Genomic DNA, 12,874 nt, shown 5'->3' on the forward strand with positions numbered 1-12,874 from the left:
AGGTCATGATCTCGAGGTTCATGGGTTGAGCCCCACACTGGGCTCGGGGCTGACAGTGCAGAGCCTGCTTGGGATCCTCTCTCTCTGCCCCTCCCCTGCTCGTGCTCTGTCTCTCTCTGTCTCTCTCTCTCTCTCTCTCTCTCAAAATAAATAAATAAATAATTAAAAAAAATGTGAATATGCAAATATTGGAGGGCATGTTACTTAAACTTCGCTCCTTTGATGATCTTCTCCCTCAGGTTCTCCAGACGGAAAAGCTTGAGGGAGGAAGACGTCATCCCCCTTCCTGACATGACCTCCCATGTTTCAAAGGCTAATTTTTGCATGAGAACCAAAATGAAATTAGGTTGACACTTAATTTTCCTAACTTGTAAGCCCTCAAACCCCTCTATGCATAGGAATAAATATCTTAAAATTGTTTTGCGGGCTAAATGGGTGGGTGATGGGTTAGCCTGACATGACCCCAAGTCATTTTCATCATGAAGCCATTTTATTGGCTCCCCACGCCCCCCCCAGTCACAAACCAATGTAAATCCACCACGAATTCGTTGCTACCTTTGATCTGTTTAATATATATTGTCAATTTACAAGATGCTTCCGATCTTATTTTTTCTTTGAACTTTAGCCTCTGCCAGTCCTATAATCAATCTGTCACCATGAGATGACAGGTCAAGCACACTGAAGTTTGCAGATGCTGCGAGATTTTCACCAGGTCACACAACAAAGTAGCCCGGGACGTGGCCTCACGCCCCATGGTGCACCCACCGGATGCTCCTTCACTCTGTGTCTAAATAGCTGTGCCTTGACGGTGGGATCTTTCTCCTTCTTCTTTTTGTTTTTTGGGTGTTGTGTTTTTTTTTTTTTTAGTATTGCTGCAGCTGCCATTTTACTGGGATCCAGAACTTGTTAGCCTATAGCTACTCTGCCCCATGAATAGTGGTGACAGCAGTTATCAGGATGCCTGGGACAGGTTTCTAGGACAGGCACAGAATGTGCGATACTCTTATCTGACAAGTGTGGTTACCAAAAAGAAAGGAGAAGAAAAATGAACCGTCAAAGTCAAGACGATTTGAAAGTCAGGAGTATGGCAACTCGACTTTTATACTGTAATTATGAAATTTCTCATTTCCCAGAACCTTCGACTTATTTCCTTTTCTAACGAACGGGGGCAGGCACTGGAGGCCTGCGGTGGCTTGTTCCCTGGAGTGCCTGCTCACGTGCCATGGACAGCAGGCACTGCCCTGGTGTGTAACTGCCACAAGGGCCATACGCATCAGCAGCAACGCTGAAAAATGGGAGACTATAGTTTGTCTCCTTTTCCTTCCTGCTCAGGTCAATTGTTCCCACTGGGGTGAAGTTCTGTCAATTTAGGAAACTTATTTGCACGCAATGAACAGGGAGGGAAATGTCCTCGCCCCTAAAAATAGCTCAGTGAGACCAGAGTGTCAGGAGAAAAGCCGGGATTTACACTGTCGTGATAGGAGCCAGAAAGGGGAAAAAAAAAAAAAAAAAAAAAAAGCAGATCGAAGCAACAGACCAAAGTCAGCGTCTTTTACAAAGAACGTTTCGAGAACGTCTTCCTCTTCAACAGGTATAAATACGTTATTTTAATATTTTTTTCACAGCATCCTTCTGAGGAAGCTGGCTGTATTCATCATTACCTTCAATTTCGCAGCTCCTACCATAACAAGGCAATTCACAGCACTTACCCAAACCCACATAATGAGCCAGAGCTTACAATATTTTCTCACTACTTTAAACCCTTGGTTATAAAATTCCAGCTGCTCAAGTGCTTGGTGCCAATGAGAATCCATAACCAGAAAATCCGTGTTTGTTAATTCTGCTTGTCGAGCCATCAGAACATACGTCTGCAACCTCCATGCATATTTTAACCCTCTTTCTTCCCTCTGTCGTTCCTTCCTTCTTTCCTTCCTTCCTGCCTTCCTTCTTTCCTACCTGCCTTTTTGTAAGAGTCGTATTCACAGGACAGTGCGATCGGGATCAAACTCAACACAGAGCAGAACAGGGACTCACCTCGATGTGCTGGAACATATATGGGTGGTTGCAGATTTTCCTCAACTGCATAATAGTGTTCATAAGTGTCTTGGCACCTCCTTTCCCCTAAGGACGAGGGGAATAAAGACAGAACAAATGATTAATCGATCAGATACTCCCTGTTTTAAAAAGTAAGCTTTTATAGAAAGGGCCATAGGGTCTTCTAAGTAACCTATGCGTCTTGGGGTCCAAAGCTCCTGTTACACAGCTGTTCCCGAGTGACATAAAACATCTCCCTTGGGACTAACTTGTCCTACGGGAGGGAATTCTGTCGAGACGATGGCTTTGCGACCTGTCTATTCCCCAGAAGCCTGGAGAGAGAAGACAGACCAGATGCCCGAGGAGCGGCACCGGATTTTAAAACCTTCTAAGATGCCACCCCACGCTTAGGCAGAATATAGTCCCTGCAGAAGTGACATGAGCAGAGCTGAAAACTATTTTGGTGAGAGGAACACACTCTGTTCTCCATGCCCCAGTGCAATTTGCGATTGAAGAGGTTAAGAGATTTCCTTCGGCTGCAACAAGAGCTAGAGAAAAGGCCCCAAAGTGTGCTTTAACAAATCAGCATTGGCAGGGACGCGTCCCGGGAGTATGTGATGTCACGGCCGTGAGAAGACGCACAATGACACCCTGAGTTGCACTATTTTCTGTGATGTACCTTCTTATCTTTCTCGGAACCATCTGTGAGGAGGATCCCTTTGGCTTGCATATGGCGATAGAGAATCTTCTGCAGGGCTGACATGTCACACTTGATCACATATTCAACCTGGGCGAGAAGAAACAGCAAGTAGGTAAGAGGAGGGAGAAGGTGCCCGTGCTCAGAAGGCTGTTGAGGCGTGGCGGTGGGTGCACTCTCTGGAGCCCTGCAGGAGCCTCTGTTTCCCCTTCTTGGATTCACAGAGTGCAGGGTGGGATGGGGGTAGTGGGGGGGACCACGGTCACCACTCCTAAAGATACCATTACGATGGAGGGACCTTCCAAAGGTTGTAGGTAACTGAGGCTAGGGTCATGTTTTCTGAAAATTCTTGACTTGTTCCATATTTGAGAAAGGGGGGGGGGGCTTGCAAAATGTTCAAATTCAAAAATGTCCCATACAGAGTTTTTTCTTAGTATTTCTTCTGCTTCCTGGCTACACCCTCTCTCATATGAACAGAAAAACAGTGACTGGGCAATATCCCAAGATTTTCTGTTAATCATTTTTTTAATGGTCATACACAGCGACCCCAGTACTGGTCCAAAAGTGAGATTTGTAATAGCCCTAGGTTGACTACCATTAATCTCTGCTTTTCAGAGATGAGAGAATACTACCTGTGAGGACGGCAGGTGGGCAGGAGGGGGGGTGCGGAGAGGAATTAATCCAAAACTGGATGCAACTTTACGACCTTCTACAGAGAGCAAAGCCTCCTGTGCCTCCAGTTGGACTATTGCAAAAAATCCAATTTAAAACAGTTGGAGGGAATTCATGTGCCCTTGGCTTAACACGCACCTGCAATACTTCTAGCACGTTCTTAATGCATAAAACCTGCCTTGATTATTTCTTAGTATTATTTTCTTTATTAAAAAAAAATCCCCAGAATACAAATGTGCGATTTTCATAATAAACGTCACATAAATGCCTAGAAATCTGCAGAATATGATTAAAAGTCAATCAGCAAGCTGCCTAATGTTTAATAAACTGATTAAAAACGATCAGGTTATTTTCAGCTCTGAGGGCCAGGGCGAGGAGGTCACAGATGAAGAGAAGTTGAATATTCATTCAGTTGTTGCGTCAGAAGGCACCTTTGTCAGCCCAGATAGAGCGGCAATTAATAGCCTTCCGCCACCTGTTTTGATGCGCCGACTAAGACTGGAGAAAGGCTAGCATCTTTGCAGCAAAGTTAAGAAAAGCAAGCGACCTACCATATGCTTTTCGTTTGGAATGACCTTCTTGGCCAGAGAGGAAAAACCAAAATTTCAGGTTCATAAATTGAAATTCAAGTTCAAGTTTCATAAATAAGAATGGACTTACAACAGGCTGTCTGTTGCAGATACCTGACCCTGTACTGTTTTCACAGCACGTCGACTTTTTCAAGAGCTGTTCGCTGTCGGTGAAATTTGATCATGGTGAAGAGCAGTATTAGACAAGTTCAGACACGCAACAAGTTAGAAGCATAAAAGTGGCACCAAGGGCTAATATCACCGAGCTCTTCCTGTGGACCCGGCCCTGTGCAAAGGGCGTTCTGTGCCTTCACTTATTTCACAATACGAGAGCTCTAGGAGAGGGTTAGATGTTGTGTCTGCATTTTATACAGAACCTGAGCATCAGAAAAGTTGACAGTCTGGCTCAAAATGACAAGGGTATTTAATGGTAGAGTTAGGACTGGAGACAGAGGTCACTCTTTCAAGCTCTATGCTAAGGATGACCAAGGCCATCCAAGGCTACTCTGCCAGAAGGGATGGCCACCGCTTGCTTTAAAGTGTGTTAGGGAGCAGCAGATACAGATATAGGGACAGATCCCTTAACTCCCTTCCCACCAGTCAGCTACTGCTAAGCACTGGAGGGGAGGGACTTTGGGAAGCGGGAGGCACATACGATGACACCATGCAGACAGGGAAACCAAATACTCCTGCAGCATTCAGGTTAGCAGAGAAGTGAGCCCATCCCAAGGATCCAACAGCTGCTCTAAGAAGGGGAAGTCTCCCTCACCCTCCTCCCCTGCACCCTTAGGGGGTACCTAAGAGCAGAAGTTGCTCTGATACACATGATCAAAATCACCGTCATAAGCTTCACAACTGTATTTGACGTTTGCTCCCTATACCTGCTCAGACAACTCCAAGCTGTTTTGTTTGACTTTATACTTTTCTCTAGGCCTGGGGTTGGGGTGGGGGGGTTACTCTTAGTGCCTCTTTTCTAAAAAATCTTATTCTACCTTAAGGGTTTTAAAAAGTATCTTCCCAGTGGTGCCTGGGTGGCTCAGTCGGTTAAGCGTCTCTCAGTTTCAGCTTGGGTCATGATCTCATGGTTCGTGGGTTCGAGCCCTGCCTCTGGCTCTGCAGCAGGCAGTGTGGAGCCCGCTTGGGATTCCCTCTCTCTCTCTCTCTATCTATCTAACCCTCTCCTCCTCATGCTGTCTCTCTCAAAATAAGTAACTTAAATATACATATGTATAGGCATATATATATATCTCAAATATATATATATGTATAGGTGTGTGTACACACCTATACATGTATATCTCTTCCCCCAACTACCGTATCTATCAGAGTCAATTTCCCCTTTCATTTCCCTCAAAGAAGTAGTTATTAAGCTTTTCTTTTTTATTAAAAAAAGGTTTTTTTTTTAATGTTTATTCATTTTTGAGAGACAGACAAAACAGAGCGTGAGCTGGGGAGGGGCAGAGAGAGAGGGAGACACAGAATCCAAATCAGGCTCCAGGCTCTGAGCTGTCAGCACAAAGCCTGATGCGGCACTTGAACTCACTGGCCACGTTATCATGACCTGAGCCAAAGTCAGATGCTTAACTGACTGAGCCGCCCAGGCACCCCAACTATTAAACTTTTTTGAAGGCATCCCCTTCTCAGGTAGACATACGAGAGCACATCTTCCCAACACATGCCCATATATTTGCTTATGAATTATATGTAGGCACTAGCTTTAATATCTGAAGACACACATGGCTCTTAGGGCATAGTCATCAATGTTAAGGGCAGCTAATTTATTTCAAGGGTCCAATTTGACATCTAATTTTTTTTGGCCGACTGCAGCCCAATTACCCTATGATGTGGTTAATAAAAACTCACACCAGGAGCAAGAGAGGCCGGACTGCCTTTTTCTTACTGTTGACTTATGCTTATGCTCTTCTTCTTGCTTTCAACCCGCAGTCCCTTGTGGAATCTTTTTAAGTCCTTTGTCCGTTATGGGGGCCAGGAGTGTTGCGTTAGTTAAAATCAGACCATCTTACATCCTCTGATCTGGGTACAGGGAACTCAGCATAGCCTCACAAGAGGCAAGAAGTGCAGAAGCCGGGCTGTGAGGGTGGGTGGGCTGCCAGATGCCCGGGTAGTGGTGTTTCCCCTCACACTCCCCCTGGGGATGACCGACCCAATCCAACCCAGGCACGTGACTCATTTCTCCCGTGCACACCGCATGGGTACCCATTCCAGTCTGTACGCTAAATGTCAACAGAGCTCAATTTTTAAAAATATTTTTAATGTTTATTTATTCCTGGGTTATATTAACTTTTAAAAATAAAAAAAAAAATTAAGCTTTGTTAGGGTGCCTCGGTGGCTCAGTTGGTTAAGCGCCCGACTTTGGCTCAGGTCATGATCTCGCGGTTTGTGGGTTCGAGCCCCGTGTCAAGCTCTTTTCTGATGGCTTGGACCTGGAACCTGCTTCAGATTCTGTGTCTCCCTTTCTCTCTGCCCTTCCCCTGATTGCTCGCGAAGAATAAACATTTTTTTAAAAAGTTAATATAAATGCAAGTTCTGAAACCTTCTTCCCATACCCCAATGGACTGCCAGTACGCACCCCTGCTCAAACACACTCCCTGAAGTGCCTGCTCTGGAGACCTCTGCCCTGGAGTGCTTGAATGCCTGCATTACTCATCCACATGGGCTGGATGATGTTGCCTTTCATGGTCATGTCCTTGTTCAAGGTGAGTAGACCCCGTCTCCACACCATGTCTGACCTCTCACACCATGTCTGTTTCTGGTGTGGCTCCCACATCTTCTAGCCCAGCCATACACACAGCAGGCAGGCAATGAGAGCTATGTGTTGAGAAAAGGGCAGCCTAAACGATTATTAAGTTGACACAGAGACCAAGAGGAACCAAGTGAAAGAAGTTTCTATGATGCTCATGCCCCTTAAACTGCCAGGTCCGAGAGATGTGATGGCACCTGATTATGGCATGAACGCAGAAGTTCCTTGAGATATGCTGGTGCTGCAGGAATGAAATCTGTGCCTCTTTAATAGGGAGAATCCCCCCAACAAGTGAGATTGGCGAGGGCCACTGGGGCTATTTTTGTTCATGTGTGAAAGTGAGGTACTGAGCTACACTCAGAATAATTGTCTGCTAAGAATTCTTATGTTAGTAAATGACCAAACTGGTCCCTACAAGGAGCCACATCAGGTGACTGTACTGGCCCAGAGTCTGCTCCACACAACCCCATAAAAGTTTTCAAGCTTTAGCCATAGTTTCCTCCTGAATACTACTCTTCACTTTCAACTTCCCTCCCGAAAGGGTATGTTACTGGCCCAAGCAATGTAGACTACGCTGTGTGACATATTACCACTTTCTGAACTGAGGTTTCCAAACAATAACATTAAATATTTGCAAGTCTCAAGTTCTGGAATCTGTGGTGTGAGAGCCCTGAAGTAATGATTAATCACATCAAGCACTCCACGGATTTATATAAGGAAGACACAAGTTGCCCATCCAAGGGAAGCCTGTTTGTGGTTTTACACAGATGACATCAAAATCAGGATCGATTTTGGGTAGGTCAGCCTCTAGTCAACCTCAGGCATCGTACACATATTTGAGCATATTTAGACATCAGTATGTACACAGCCGACTGCAAGTAGAGTTGCTTCTTGATTATATGAATTAACAAAGTGGAGAGTCAGCATAGACGACCCCAAACGGGAGCTAAATTGCAAAATCAATTTTTATTTAGTTTACGTTAGGTTTTACATACGTCCTTTCCTGAGTGGAAGGAATGGATTTCATGTGACAAATTGGTGGTGGTGTTGGAGGCACTGGGGGGACAGTACATCCCCCCTGCTCATTAGATGTATCATTAGACTTATTACATTATTACTCATGGATTAAAACAAATTTTTATTAAAAACTCACCTACTCAAGCTAATTTTTGTATGAAACAGGGCTGCACATCCCAACATTCTGGCCCTTAGATGCCTGTTTTAGTTTCATCAGAGGGAGTACAGGTTCCTGAGCCTACTCCAGCTACACTAGACAGAATTACTATTTAATACATATGGAATATATTTTGTATTTTGAAGAGTTTTTCTGTTTTAAAACTCAACGATAAGAAACGATCCAATAAAAAAAAACAGGCAAGAGATTTGAGCACCCTTTCATCAAAGAAGGTATATGGAGGCCAAATACGCCATGAAAAGATGCCCAACATCAGTGGAAAATGGAGAAATGCAAATTTATGACAAGGTACCAGTGCACCCCTGTTGAAATGGCCAAAAAGGTCAAGAAAGCTGATGACACTCAAAGCGTACTGACGAGAATGTGGAGGAAACGCCCAGCTCAGACACTGCTGGTGCAACTGCAAAATGGTTCAGGAAGCTTAGAAAACAAGTCAGTTTAGAGAACTTCCTGTAAAGCTATGTGTACATTTACCACAGGACCCAGCAATCCCACTGGAGTGAGATGAAAAGCTATGTTCACGCAGAAACCCGTGCACAGTGTTTATAGCAGGTGGATCCACGATCATCAAAAACCAGAAACAACCCAACTGTCCCCTCAAATAAATGGACAGACACCCCACGGTGCACCCACAGACCAGAAAGCTACTCAACAATACAAATGAGGCAACCATTGATACAGGCAACAACTTGGATGGAGCTCAAACACACTGTACTGGGTGAAAGAATCCAGATGCAGAAGGTCTGATGAGACACGATGACTGATTCTATCCACGTGACAGTCTGGAAAAGGCAAAGCTATACGGATGGAAAACAGATCCGGGGTCGCACGAGGCTAACGGTTCCAGAGAGGATTTGGCTAAAAACAAGCAGCGCCAGGGGATCTGGGCAGGGCTGGGGGGGACTGGGAGGTAGAAACGTTCTGTATTTTGACTGTGGGTACGGTTAACAGGATTATGCATTTGCCGAAGCCCACAGAGCTGTATACCTGAGAGACTAGATTTTATCATATGTAAAGTTAGAAATAAAATGAAAAAACACTTTCCTAACTGGGTGCGTTTCATGAGAGCATTTGAGAATTCTTACTATGGAATATGTAGCCTTTTCCTACCATCAGCCATAATTCCTATCCAGTTCTTTATACAGGCTGAGAAAGACATACACGTTGTTTGTGGTGTCTGGTTTATCACACCTGTAATAGGTATATATAATACATACACGTGTGTGTACATGTTATCATCTGTATGTTTACACATATCACATCTGTAATACGTATATGTAAAATACAAGTGTATGTAATACGTATACATCTATGTTTATGTATGTGATACTATCTATATGTTGGCATATATTATACCTGTGATATGTATATGTAATATATACACTATGTATGTAATATACACACCTGTCTATGTATATGATACCATCTATATGTTGGTATATGATATATTACGCCTGTAATATGTGTGTGTAATATATACACACATGCGTGCAATAAACATACACATATATGTAATACACACGTGTATGTAATAAATATACATATATGTATATGTATATGACACCATTTCTATGTTGGTGTATGCTATATTACACCTGTAATATGTATCTATAATATAAACACACATGTATGTAACACGTGTGTGTGTGTGTGTGTGTGTGTGTGTGTACACCATCTGTAAGCAGATGGGGGCAGAAGGAAGCTCCTTATCGCCCCAGGATGCCACTTTAATGGCCAACCAACTTCCCTCAGGTAAAAAAGCCTAACAAGACAAAAAAAGAAGAGAAGGAACACAGGCCAAACCACATCAACAGCTACATGCACAAGCAGTGTGATTAGCTCCCTACTCACCTGGAAAGGTTTATGGGCACAGAATGGGGGAGGGCCCCAGAAAAGGCAAGGAGGAGCGGAAGGTGACAAAGAACTTGAGGTGAACACAAAGGAGAACTTCAAGTCAGCAGCGGACACAGCAACACGTGTAGACAGTAAGGAACATGGCAGCAGCAACTGTCACTGGTCCAGGGTGTATCGCATGCCAGGCTGAGACTTAGAAGTGCCACCTCCATGAATCCTCTCAACGACTGTAGGAAGGCAGGTATTATTTATTTTCCAGTTCACTGAGAGGAGCACTGAGACTCACTGGATTAACTGACCAACGCCACACAGTTAGTAAGAGACAGGCAGTGGGGGACCCATGTCCGCTCCAGCAGGCAGGGCCCGTTATTCCTACTCCACGAGCTGCCTCCATAAAAGGCAGCTTATCCACAGATAATATACCACATACAGGGCATTTACCATACCTCAAATAATACTCTAGGTATTAAAGAATATAAAGTGTAGTTTATGCAGAAGACATGCTCTCGAAAATCGAATCCTAATTTTTTTTTTAAGTTTATCCATACTCAGGAAGCTCTCTTGTGAAAGGAACAGTGAGAAAAAGTAGTTTAGTAAAGCAAAGAATTCCTCTGTGACACAAACTGATCACCCCATAACCCTTACTCTGGGCAAGCTGGGAGTTTTATATAATGGGTTTTCTTTTCTTTTTAATGTTTATTTACTTATTTTTAGAGCGAGAGGGAGAGAGAGAGAGAGGGAGACAGAGAGAGACAAAGAGAATGCACATGTAGGGGAGAGGGGCAAAGGGAGAGAGAGAAAGAATATGAAGCAGCCTCCATGCTCAGGGCAGAGCCCAGCACAGGGCTCGATCCCACAGCCGTGAGATCATGACCTGAGCCGAACAAGAGTTGGATGCTTAACTGAGTGAGCCACCCAGGCGCCTTATATAATGGATTTTCTTAAAACAGGGCATACTTCCAGCTTGTGATGTGTTCTTTTTTAAGATTTTTCAAATAAGTTTATTTATTTATTTTGGGAGACAGAGAGCGAGCAGAGGAGGGGCAGAAGAGAGGGAAACAGAGAATCCCAATGTCAGTGCAGAGCCTAGTGTGGGGCTCGAACCCACAAACTGTGAGATCATGACCTGAGCTGAAGTTGGATGCTCCACCAACTGAGCCAGCCATGTACCCCATGTGATGTGTTTTTAAAAATCTGTCTATATTACCCAGTCCTGGAAATAAGTAAACAAAAGTAACAAGTATTATGAAATGAATAAATGAAGGACTTCGGTTAGTTACCTTTTATTTTATACTTCTAAAGAAACAAAAGAAGTATAGGATACGTTAAAATTATTAACATCCACTTCTATACCTTTCAGGATGTCAGTAACAGTATAATGACAAGTAGTTAGAGGGGGCCACTGACCAATGGACCCATGCCCCAGTTTATTCAAGAAGTACGGTCCAGTAAGGGGATTACCCAAAGACACCAAGACCACAGGAAGTCAAAGAAATATCAACCACATTCAATCCCCAGGATCCATTCACTAGCAAAATAAAATACTTATTTAGTCTTCTGCTGGGATAAGAATGATATAAGGACTGTATTTATTCTTAATTCCTTTTCTTCCTGACTGTTAATGAGTAGGGGAATTAGGAACAGAATTCGGTCTTAATAAAGAGATCAGCTTTGTATACTACCCTGTCAACTCCCACTTAAAAAATGAACAGGATGAGCCAATCTGTCCAAAAAAATAGAGCCCTTACACAGAAAAACACAATGATGCAAAATATACATTCCTGAACTGGCTCATCTATGGAGAAAACTCAAATCCAAATATCTCATCCAAGTCATATACAATGTCAAACAATCTATCTTTAAGACAATATAATTTAGAACTCAGAAGTGTGTGCTTCCAAAATAGGATCAGAAACATATTAAACTAATACCCAGGTCAAACCAAAAAATGTGCAGGGAAGGGCTCAATAGACATTCTAAGGCACTGAAAAGTCCTGATAAATACCTGCCTAAAAGGTTCACAGGAAGTTACTTTTTATGGTGCAGGACAAAATCCCTGTCCAAGAATAATTAGATGATGTGTCTATAATTTGCAGGAACTCTTGTTTTTCACTTACTATCAGAACAGTGGCATCACAAGCATCACAAGCATTCAATAAATTTCTAGGAAACCTGGCAAATGTCTAGTAGGCCTTTTGCTGATGATTCAAGCCCCAAACTCATGTCCTTGTTTGACTCACCAGCACATAAATTCTGTGGCTCCTGCAAGAGTAAACTCAATGAGGCCAATAACTTAAAAAAAAAAAAAAAAACCACCCTAAAGTTACAGTACAACATTAAACGAACACAAGGTTAAGGGAAGGTAAGTTAAAGCTAAGATGTAAGCAGACTCTATGAATTTGCTAATTTTATAAAATCTGCCCCAGAGCCTTAGGAAACTGGGCTGGAGACACCAAAATTTCCCTTCTCTCCCTACCCTAAAATCTCTAGCTTCTATCAAACAAAAAAAGGACATCACGCTATTTCCACGACACCACCTGTGACTCAAACACAAGCCTGCTGTTTCAGAAACACAATTGAAGGTGCAGAGAGAAGCCACCACTTTTTTGATTTTGCAACATACTTTTTCTGGCAGCTGGGATTCAACTTCTTTCTTCAGCCTCCTCAATAAAAATGGTCTCAACACCTTGTGCAGGCGCCTGATGATCAATATAGTTTCTTCTTCATTCAAGTCCACCTACAAGAGAACCTCAGGTGAGTCGGACATTTTTTTTAATGGTGTTTCACTTAATAACACTTTAGGCTACCTTTCTTATTTGTTGCAATGCACGACTGAAATTGTATGTGCAGCACGAAGGCCAGGTCATTCATTACCTCTGAATTCTCTTCCCACGTGCCAGGTGGAAATAAAATGGACTCTAAATGGGTGTCTTTGTCTTAATGTGCAGTTCCATGGAAAAGGGGCCAGAGCCCCCAGCTTCCCAGGTGAGAATCTTTTGGATAGGACTGCAACAAAGCCTTACTGAAGGCTGAGACAGAACCCGAGGGAAGGGGCAAGAGTTCGTGTGTTCTCACTCGAAGCTGAAGCGTTA

General features: G+C 43.4%; 1 protein-coding gene across 9 annotated transcripts in view; it reads right to left on the minus strand.

Moving 5' to 3' along the window:
• The window catches only part of SMARCA2 (SWI/SNF related, matrix associated, actin dependent regulator of chromatin, subfamily a, member 2), a 181,530-nt gene that overhangs the window by 95,780 nt on the left and 72,876 nt on the right, over positions 1-12,874 (minus strand). For all 9 annotated transcript variants that reach the window (XM_043565330.1, XM_043565325.1, XM_043565329.1 and 6 more), the window contains exons 19-21: positions 12,406-12,519; positions 2,714-2,821; positions 2,035-2,121 (exon numbers count right to left, since the gene is read on the minus strand). In XM_043565330.1, coding sequence (XP_043421265.1) covers positions 2,035-2,121; positions 2,714-2,821; positions 12,406-12,519 — 309 coding nt within the window. The remainder of the gene's footprint in view (positions 1-2,034; positions 2,122-2,713; positions 2,822-12,405; positions 12,520-12,874) is intronic.

This window comes from Prionailurus bengalensis, chromosome D4 (assembly GCF_016509475.1).
Source record: "Prionailurus bengalensis isolate Pbe53 chromosome D4, Fcat_Pben_1.1_paternal_pri, whole genome shotgun sequence".
NCBI classification, from domain to species: domain Eukaryota; kingdom Metazoa; phylum Chordata; class Mammalia; order Carnivora; family Felidae; genus Prionailurus; species Prionailurus bengalensis.